We start from the raw sequence: 11329 nt of genomic DNA on the forward strand, positions 1-11329 counted from the left end.
TTGAAAATATTACAAGAATTGAACACCCTCGAAAAGCATTTATTGAAGAAATAAATCCCTATAAAAGATGGAGTTCAGATGACCTCCAAATCACAAAACAGTCTGTACCAAGAAGATCATTATCATTTGCTAGAAATGATGAAGACATTCTTAAAAAGATTGGAACCATGAATCAAAATATTCTTAAAATTAAACAAGCTATTGTTAATGAATCAACCTCGTCGCAATGACGTCCTTAATAAAACTAGAAAAAGATCTAGGAGATTTAGAAAATAATATTAATAAGATCAATCTATCAATATAAGAATTAGAGAAGAATTTCAAAGAATATATTGATTTAGCAACGACTAGATTAATAATTGAATTGGAAAGACATAGTAATGAAATATTAAACTATCTTAAAGAAGTTCTTCCAATAGATAAAGGAAAAAGGAAAATGGAAGAAGAACCACCATTCAAAATTGAATCATGGTATAGAAATCCCCTTAGTTATGACAAACATAAGTATGGAGATGTTTAGTGAAACAGACTCATCTGATTTTGAACAAATAGGAGTAAATACAGAAAAATTATATCATTCACATCAGGAATCAGAATAATACAGAGATATGGATATTTCAGAATCAGAATCTGAAGATGATTCTAGACCACGATTAAATCTACGAACGAATGTAGAAGGTAGTGGTGGAAGAGATGATGAAGAATTTAAATATAACAGAGACCAATACTCTGGACCTTATAAAGATGTTAGAGATATTCTTAGAGAATCAAAAACATCAGGATTTGTGAAACATAATATCTTAGATTTAGGTTGTTCAACAGCTAAAGAAAAAAAATCAAAAATAGATCATTGGGCAAATGAACTATCAGTACAAATTCAATTAACATTATTATTAGACAAAAGTGAGAATATTCAAGTTTTAACTCATGAGATGATAAAAATGACACTGGTAGGAGCAGTAAGAACTTGGGCTGAAAACCTAGTAATTACTAATCTACCACAAGGAATGACAAGACATTGATATTTTGAACTATTTGTTGATGCCTTGTACCAAGAATTTTTAGGAGTTTCTAATAATGACGCTAATTAATTAGTAGCAAAAAATATAGAACAAAATAAAGCAATCTTTATTCTGAATAATATAAAATTATGTAATTTATATTATCTAGAAGAATTTATATGTGATTATGAAACAAACTATTATCAGTTAATAGATGCTGATAAAAAGGAACATTATAAATTAAGTATTTTTAATAAAATACCTAATATACCAATAAATAGTAAGGATGAATTCTTAACTAGGGCTTATGCCAAAACACTAGGAGGAGCTATTAAATTTATTAAAGATGTTATAACAAAGAAATATCATGAAGTAACATTAAATAAAAGAATATCCAGATCTTACAAACAAAACAATAAACTTTGTTGTGACAAAATGGAATTCACAGTAAAAAAATACGGTTGCAAAACAAACATGTCACACAAACATTTAAAACGACAGAAACATAATAAATTAAATAAACCTTATAAATCTTTTAATAGGAAATTTATTCCCTATAAGAAAAAGAAATTTAGAAGGAATTTCTTCAGAAAACCTTATAAAAGAAAATTTTATAAAAAGTTTGATAATAAAAAACCACCTTGCTCAAAAGGTAAAGGAAAGAATTGCACATGTTGGTTGTGCAATGAAGAAGGTCATTATGCAAATGAATGTCCGAAACGAAACGAAAAGAAAAATAAAGTTAAACTTCTTGAAGAAATATATACTATTGGATTCTATCCAGTAGAAACAAATGAATTTTTATCCGACGATGAAAATATTTATTATCTTGATGAATCAAGTGAATCAGATTTTGAATCCGATTCCACAGTTGATAATTCAAGAAATAATAATGATTAAAATAAAGACAAGGGCATTTTCGGAAAGACAAATATAGGGAGTAAATTGAAACTTATATTTGATTTAGGGAGTTATCTACAAGTTGCCCTTAATCAAACCTATAAATATTATATTTTTGGAATACTATTTTTTTTTATCAACACTAGTTTACCTATCCATTTCATTATCCAATTACAATAAATTATGAGATAAAATATACATATTTTTGATGAGGAGATAAAATATACGTGATTTATTTGGAGAAAGAAAAAATTGTATTTTTTGTCACGTTTTATGATTTCGATCATTTATGTTGTGAAATTTCAAGTTTATAAGTTTGCTATCTTTGCTTTTGTTTGGGAAATTTAGAGGGTGTTTGGCTAAACTTATTAAAAAGAGCTTATAAGCTTCAAGTACTTAAAAGCTGTTTTACGAGCTTATAAGCTGTTATAACATATTTTTAAAAATAAGCTGTTAAAGTTTTTGGGTAAACTTATTTTAAACAACTTAAAGATGTTGATATGTTTGGTATTATAAGATCTTTTTATTGTCAAAATTACCAAAAAGTGTATAATTCTATGAAAATAAAATTTTGAGTTATACACATACGAAAATAGTTTTAGAATAAACATATATTAAAAAATAAAGTTGTTTTAATATGTTACTTTAGAAAAATTTACGTGATTTGTAATTTTCTTTAAAAAATAATATTTAATATTTAATGGGTGGAGGATATGATGGAGATTTAATTTAGTAATATTAAAATAAAATCTTTTTGAAAAAAATATATATTAAAATAAAATCTTTTTGAAAAAAATACATCCACCCCTACTTTTTTAAAAACAGTTTATAAGCTGTCAAACAACTTATTCTGACAGCTTATAAGCTGTTTTTAAAAATTTTTTCCAAATAAAATTTGAGAGCTTAAAAGCTCTAAAACAGCTTATAAGCTGTTTGAAAGGGCTTTTAAGCTCTGCCTTAGTCTTTTTTTTTTTCACTATGGTACTGATGTGTGTAGTATCACATCGACACTCTCGATAAAAAAAGATTTATATTATCAAAAATTGAAAGATACAAAACTACAATTGAAATTTAATTTGATAAAAAAATAGGGGTGATCAAATTTTCTGGAAAACCGTCTTAACCGACCGAACCAAACCGAACCGAACCGAACCGAACCGAACCGCACCGTTATATATATATATATCTAAAATTTTTAAATAAACTATGGTTTCATAAAAATTCTCAAACCGCGCCGCATATTCTGGTGTTGTGGCGATTTGTAGAAGAAAACCGTCCGATTGCACCACATAATATGATAATTTTTTTTAAAAAAAATTAATAATGATACACAATATAATTTTCATTTTATTTTGACAGAAAGTTAGTAAGTTACTATTGTTTTTTTTTCCTCAAAAAACTATAAGTTAGTAAAATAAGCACACTTTCACCTTATTTCTAATTCTTTTGATAGTCGCCATTTCTTACAGGCCTATTCCCCAATTATCAAATCTTCTCATGTTTTGCAAAATTTATTTAGGACCTTAACTCCATAAATAGAGATAAATCTCATTTATTCCGTCGTTATACATGAAAATGAAATGCGAGTAGAAGTTAACTTTAGTAGATAAACGTAATTTTAATGCTAATTAATCACACATTTTATACTTTTATATAATATTTTACTTATATGTTTACTTAGGCATCGACACTTTAACAATTTCAATTATGATATTATTTTTTTAAAAAAATTACTAGGTGTCGTATTTACTATATATTAACCTATATTGCTTTTTTTTTTTTTAAATGTTTGAAATCAAATTTATTACTTTTTAGTTTTTGCACGCACACAAACATATATATATATAACCGCATAACTACCCAAAACTGACCGAAACCGTGCATTAATTAAGTTTTTATTGAAAAACCGCAACTTACAAAAATCTTATAATCCGAACCGTACATGACAATTCGGTTTGATTTCAGGGGAAAAAATCGTCCAAACCGCACCGTGCATCACTCCTAATGAAAAGTAAATATATCTGATAAAAAATATAATTTTCAAAAAAAATAATAATAATAACAACTTGTTAATTAATTAATCCCTAGAGGACTTGGGGGGACCCTTCTACATGAAAACATAAATATATATGGTCCATCCCAGCATACAAAATTGTTGAAACCAAACCCTAATTACTTTGCACCTCCTTATTTACCTTTCTTCTTTCTTAATCTGGACCACACACTACAACATCTCTTCATATTTTCCTCTTTTTTTTTAACGAAAAATCCCATATCGAAGGAGTGCTTTAATTTAGTAATATTACTGCTTTACTTGCCACACACATAACTTGTTGGATCTTGTGTGAAGTTGACAAGACCGAAGCTGTCTCATTCAATATCCCTAGCTAGCTAGCTCCCTCAAATTAAGAACAAACCCTATACCTCAGTATTGTTTCTCTCTTATAAAGATATATAGATAATATATACACGCACACGCACACAAAGCATGGATTAATTTGGGACCGATCGAGCTTTCTGAAGTGGGTTTTTTGATCATATACCAAGAAATTCGACTCCCTACAGATAATATTACATTTTCAAATCCTTTTTGCTGTCAGAGCAAAAGGTTTATCCCATCCATATACATATATGCTTCCTATGTTTGTAATGTGTCTTGTAATAACTAATAAGATGAATGTAACAAAAAAATTACCAAGATATATAATATAGTCAATATCAGTAAGCACAGAAACTTGATCGGAGCTTTCATTTGTAGTATTTCTGAGAGTTGAAGCATTAAGGAAACAGAATGTATGAACCGCACTTCGATTACATACATATAAGATATCATTACACAATAAATAATACGAAAATATATAGGTAAACAATAATTTAAAATACATCACACAGTCATACATATGTTCTGATCATCACCTGCCATTTTAATCTTCTGTAGCTGATTGTTGGAATTCTATACTATTTTTCTTGATGTAGAAGCATTTTCCAGAATCTGAATCTCACCTGATAGTGTATGGGAGCAAGGAAGACTAAAGTAGTGTCTGGAAGAACTTATAGTAAGCACTTTTCAGCTTTTCGTTAACAAAATTTTACAAAATTTCAAATTTTTGTTAACGGAAAAGCGGAGAAGCGCTTCTAAGAAACTCTCCCAAAGACTACCTAAATCTTAACCGCTCTTTATCGCCTTTTAGCATGGTTTTGTTTAATTATCTTCATCAGCAAGATAGCAAGACGAAGATATGTACAAAGCCTGTAAAATTTATCACAATATATATATATATTGCTTGGCATTAGGCTACTGCAAATGAAATCCCAAGTCTTTGTTTCGCTCGTTTCTGGAGCTGTTCTGTGACTGAAGAAAATTGGAAGAATTCGACAGCTGCAAGCCGTGGAAAGTTTGGTTTTTGGGGACGAATTCGATGTCCATGGCAGAAACATGAGAAGGGAAACAAGGCTGTGATATTCCAGCAGGTTGATACACTAGAACCTGTTGAGATCCGGACGGGACCGAAAGCGTTGAATATGGCAATTGAACTAGGTTAAAATTATGCAGATCTTCATTTTTTGGAGGATATTGTGACAAGGTTAGATTTGATGGATCCCATTTGAGAAAGGAATTGTAAGGTACTGCAGTAGGATTCAAGAAACTGGAGCCAATGTTGGATCTAGTTAGAAAATTGTTTGCAGAAACATTATTATAAGCACCTTGTTCTTGATCATGTACTGATCTTGCTGAACTTTCATCTTTTTGATCATCATGAAATATGGCTCTTGTTTCTCCTAGAGCTGGGAAATTCGATCTGGGATTCTTGAACTGGTCATGATTCAGCCAGTTGACACCGCCACCGATGGTTAAAACCGCTTGTTTTTCGTGACGAGATCTGAAATCTTGATGAGAATTAGAGGTCAAAACCTGATGAACGTTGTGGCACAAACTCCCCGGAGGGATTTGGAGTGGAGGCAATTCGTCGATATCGTCCTTTGCGGCGTCGAGTAGCCAATCCACCACTTTGCTGGGCTGGTTGAGGCCTAGTCTTTCTTGAAGATCGTATAAATGTACCGCGGTCGGAACAGAGAGCCGGATCCTCCTGTCTCTAAGGCCTTTAACTGTGAACACTTTGCTGTGCCTGTCTTTGCCTCCGAATGCTCGAGAAACACGCACGATACGAGGGTCGTTGGATCTGGACCATGTTTTCGATGAACTAGTAGTAGTACTTGACGAGGGCTTAAAGATTTTGGCTTGTTCCTCATGAGATGTGTTGCTGCTCTCTTTTCGAATCATTGTCTCATGCACATGATCTCTCAAAATCCCAAGAAATCATATATACATATATATGATGGATATTCTTGAAAACCCTCTTAGGTAATTGAATTGCAAAAGGCTTCAATTCCAGATATTATTCATTTTCTGCACATCAAATAGTGATCATCAGTGAGTTATCAAGAACCAAAAAAACTAGCTAAAACGGAGTTTTGTTCATCCCCGCGGTAACATCGAATCAACACACAACGTACGTTAGCAAACTCTAGATGATATATATTTATGATGAACAGCTCGCAATCGTATGTATAATCACAACAACTTGCTAACACTAAGAAATCGAACATGCAATCGATATATATATATAAAAAAAAAAAACTTGTACCACAATCATGAAAACATGAGCGACATGTCCGAAATTTACCTGAACAAAAAAAAAACATGTGAATTCAGATTTCAAAAGAAAAAAGTTCCTTTTGCTGTCAAGTTTATGCCAATATATAAAAAGATGTCAGATTTGTAGAAAAACAAAGGAAAAAAAAAGAAAAAAGAAGATAGGTGTCAGCTTCATCTGATCCTGGTCCATGGTAAGAATTGGCGCACAAGAAGCCACGTGAGTCAGCTTATGACAGATACCTGTTGTTTTCAAAAATCTTATCAGTTAAAACTTAATTGTACCCACGCCTAGCCCTGCATGCTACATGATCAACATCTTAACTTACATGTCAATCTATTTTATTAATACATTTAATTTCTTCTGTCTGATCAAAGGGGATATGTATAAAATAATATTAATACACAAAAAAATAAAAGGGATTATATATATATATGCTTTTATAAATTCCTGCACTTTTTGTGCATGGCTGTATTAATACATATCACATGGCTCGACAGATGCTAGCTATCTGCAAGAGAACTGAAGTTAGCATGTCAGAACTTATATGTACACAGCCGGGCCAGGAGCATACGAGCATTCGCGATCATCATCAGTAGAAGAAGTTGTTCCTTAATTTCTTGAATATAAAAAAAAAGATAAAATTCTTACGCATAATTTTTCTAAATCGTCATTCAGAATCATAAACCATCATGCATGTATGCATATATATATATATATATGTTACAATATCCCACGTTGAAATACTAAACTAATAAATTAAAGAGTTGGTTATAAACCTTTGAGACAACCCACCCAATAGGCAAGCATTTTGAAATGAACAACTCATGATCGATTTATAACCTAATTAACAGTGTGTGTGTGAAATTGATTGTGTTATATAACTTACAAGTTACATATATCAAGATACACGCACGTTTATGTATATAGAAGACTGATTGATCATTTGACAGAAAAGCTACAAGAAGCTGGTTTTAAAATCATTTAATTACATTAATCGGCGCGCGGAATCGAAATAAATAAATAATTGTGGACTTTAATTTTTAATGTAGGATCGTCATGTTGATGTGGGCTAGTCATGAGGAGCAGTCTGAATATTGTATTTAATTAAAATCTCCCAGTCTGTAAACAAGGACCACATTCTTTTCGTGCAGTGGGATTTTCGTTGATCCCTTGCTCAATTTCTTTATTTAATTTCAAGAAATTTAAATTTAAGGAGGTAGGAATCTTGTTTGGCAGGAATAAAGTCGGCAGGGGTATCAATTAGCAAACTGCATGTGGAGAAATTTGAGGATAAATTAAACTCTATAATTAGATCACATATATGATATATCATGCAGTCATGCCGCCTAGGATTGGGAAAAAATACTGAAATGCCGAAAATGATACCGTACCGAAATTTTCGGTATCGATAACGGTATATAAATTTTTTTATTTCGGTATACCGAATATACCGAATTAATTTTTTTTTAAATTTTTCACGGTATACCGAAAAAAAACTCGGTATACCGAATTTTTTTTCGGTATACCGAATTTTTTTTTATATCCGATATGGTATTCGGTATAGAAATTCTCCATACCGAAAATTCGGCATACTGAATTTTCGGTATGGTACCGGTATAAAATTTTTCATACCGTTATGGTACGGTACGGTATACGATATCGTATTTTGATACGGTATACCGTACCGTACCCAACCCTAGTCATGCCTATATATTATTATATATTCAGTACTTTTGTAAAAATCCAACTTTTGTTTTTGCTCAACAATATATTTTTCCTATACGTAAACCAAGCAGAAAAATACAACTTAATTCGGGTTTAAACCATAAAACTTCTCTATTCAACTTCATTAAACATCAGTTTCGAATTGATTAAATAATCAAGTTTACAAAAGTATAAAAGAGTATTGTAGTGATTGTATTTGTAGCCTGATAGTGTTGTCTGTTGAAGATATATATTGTGAAGAATATATATGTAATCGATTGCTACTTTTGCCTGAAAAAATTATATATAAGAATGTGACAATTTTAGAAGAATATAGATATATAGACGTGTTGGACTATCTTACTTCATTGTGAAAGGAATATTTTGTTTTGGCAATGATGAGATTTTCCGATCGATATTCAAGTAGACCTAGTACTATTGCAGGCCGACCTAACAAACATACATACATATATAAACGCACATGCACATGCGCCGGCATATATGAATCACCGATGTCATCACATAATTGTAAATATGACATTTTCAACATTTATTTTTAATATTTCACGAAGATGTTTTTGCAAATATATCATGAAATACATACATTAATAAATGCTTTCACGATATTTATATGAACATGCATCGTGAATTGCACTCACAACATGAAACCAAAACATCAAATTGTGTGTGAAATTAACATGCAAAATTAATGTGTATTAATAAATACCCTTAAATCTAATTAAATTGGTTGCACACCAACTTTGAATATATATGAATTTATCGTTAAATTGGATCCACATTTGGTAGAGCACATGGTGCTATAATTTTACCATAATGCCGGTATATAAGTATTTCAATTTTCTCATAATTCTGACATGCAATCCCATTTCAATACATGGAAGGACTTGCACCTAGCACTAGCTAGCTACATAATTAATGCATCACGTGTTATATATAAGTTCCCAATTATTGATGCTGCCTTTTCCTTTTTCTTTTCTTTTTTTCCTTTTCCTTTTTCTTTTTTCAATCCGTCAGATGAACATGCATGTCAATAATCGACACAATGGTTCGATATTATAATTGTATAATAATATCGGCAGATGCTAACATTAATCATATATGTTTCCTTTTCATTTTTCTGGCAAGTATTTTAGCCGAAAGTGCACATTTTTCTGTCAATAATTTGTCGTTAAGACTTAAGATTAATGATTGTTGTATTAATGATAAGTTGATGATCATCTTAGGCCAAAGATTGTGTTGGACCATATAGTTTATTGGACCATATGGTTTAAAATATTCGAGTTATGTGGTTGTTCTTGCCTTATTGGTTATAATTAATATATGGGACAATGGTAAGCCTTCGTTCAATTATATACATATTCTTAATTTCTTATGATCTAGATCAAATGTTGAACTTGTAAGAATTATTAATATTAATTATCCTTCAGTAGTTATATAGAAGACGGATCAAATATTGAATTTATATACATGATTTACACGTTAGTATATAATTATTGAGAGTGATATTCTCGGAAATAATAATAATTATATTGTGAGAAATTGCTTTTTTGGTCCTGTATGTTTGTCATTTGCGATTTCAGTTTTTTATATTTTTAGATTTCAGTTTTAGTCCGCTATCTTTATTTTTTTGGGCAATTTGAGTCTTTTTTTTCCGACGTGGCGCTGACGTGGCACCAATTCAGTGCTGATGTGAAGCTGACGTGGAGCTGACGTGTACAGTGACACGTAAGCATTTTTGAATAAAAAAAAGACCTAAATTGTCAAAATCATAACATACAAGACTAAAACTGAAATATGAAAACATAGAGGACCAAAATCGCAAAGTAACAAACATACATGATCAAATTTACAGTTTTTTCTTATATTGTATTGAGATAAAATTCAAAATATTAGTATTTAGTAGAATTATTTAAAAAAATATGAGCTACATAATTATCATTTATATCACATTATATTAAATTATTATTTGATGATATATATATAATCTGTTGAAAATATATATAAATATATATTATTATTTATTGTTGAATGTTGAAGGTTGAAAGTTGAAAATTGAGTTGTAAAATATTGAAAATTAGTGTGTGATGATGTAATTAATGATGTATTAATTTTTGACTAATCTCCAATTGAGATCTATAAATAGGTCTCTCCATTTGTGTAGAAAAACACAATTGTGAAGAGAGAAAAATTTTATAAAGTGTAGAATTTGATAAATTTTGAGTTTTTGAGTTTTTACTTTTTACCGTAAATTTTTACTTTTTCACAACACGTTATCAGCACGATCGCTCGAAGGTTCTCTATATTTTCCGACGCTCCAAAATACAAGAAGAAGTCAAAAATATTCAACAAGTAAGAATTTTTATTTTACTGTTTATATATTTTTATTGTGTATATATTAATATATAATATCATGTTATGAAAAAAATAAGTTTTTTTCAAAACTTGTTATAAATCCTGGGAGGATGTTAAGACGACATCCCACACTCCCGGTAAGGGATACGACAAGTATAAAAGCCTCTAAGGTTTTTAAACAATAACGTGATATATATTTATTATGTATATATATTAACTATATTAATATATAATTTCATGTTATTATATAAAAGGTTGTCTATGACACTGACCTTATAATAACGTGATATGATATATATTATTGTGTATTTATATACTAACCATATTTGTATAATCTCATGTTATTATATAAAAGGTTGTCTACGACATCGATCTTATAATAATGTGATATGATATACTATACCTGACTTTATACTAACTATATTGGTATAATTTCACAACATTATATAAAAGGCTGTCTACGACACCGATCTTATAATAATGTGATATGATATACTATACCTGACTTTATACTAACTATATTAGTATAATTTCACAATATTATATAAAAGGTTGTCTACGACACCGACCTTATAATAATGTGATATGATATACATAATTATTTAATTATGATTTTCATTATATGCATTGCATCATTATCACGAATTTTTATTCAACACATACTCGATTTTCTTTACCCCCAACGGTCACAAA

The 11329-nt window shown here is 30.1% G+C and overlaps 1 protein-coding gene across 2 annotated transcripts; it reads right to left on the minus strand.

The window, feature by feature from the left end:
* Nucleotides 1-4636: 4636 nt before the first annotated feature.
* Nucleotides 4637-7409, minus strand: LOC140892694 (uncharacterized). 2 transcript variants are annotated; one of them, XM_073301656.1, is made up of 3 exons: nt 7336-7409; nt 6548-6798; nt 4637-6309 (listed from the first exon to the last, which is right to left on the minus strand). In XM_073301656.1, the coding sequence occupies exon 3, from the start codon at nt 6181-6183 to the stop codon at nt 5197-5199; it is 987 nt and encodes a 328-aa protein (XP_073157757.1). In that variant the 5' UTR covers nt 6184-6309; nt 6548-6798; nt 7336-7409; the 3' UTR covers nt 4637-5196. The 2 variants fall into 2 exon arrangements, with proteins under 2 accessions (XP_073157757.1, XP_073157758.1); XM_073301657.1 differs by lacking the exon at nt 7336-7409 and having other exon boundaries at nt 6587-6848.
* Between the last annotated feature and the right edge of the window lie 3920 nt (nt 7410-11329).

This window comes from Henckelia pumila, chromosome 3 (genome assembly GCF_033568475.1).
Source record: "Henckelia pumila isolate YLH828 chromosome 3, ASM3356847v2, whole genome shotgun sequence".
Classification (NCBI taxonomy): domain Eukaryota; kingdom Viridiplantae; phylum Streptophyta; class Magnoliopsida; order Lamiales; family Gesneriaceae; genus Henckelia; species Henckelia pumila.

What these genes read in the sequence shown, in the direction of transcription:
- LOC140892694 (XM_073301656.1), bottom strand. Translation starts at nt 6,183, where the DNA reads ATGATTCGAAAAGAGAGCAGCAACACATCTCATGAGGAACAAGCCAAA.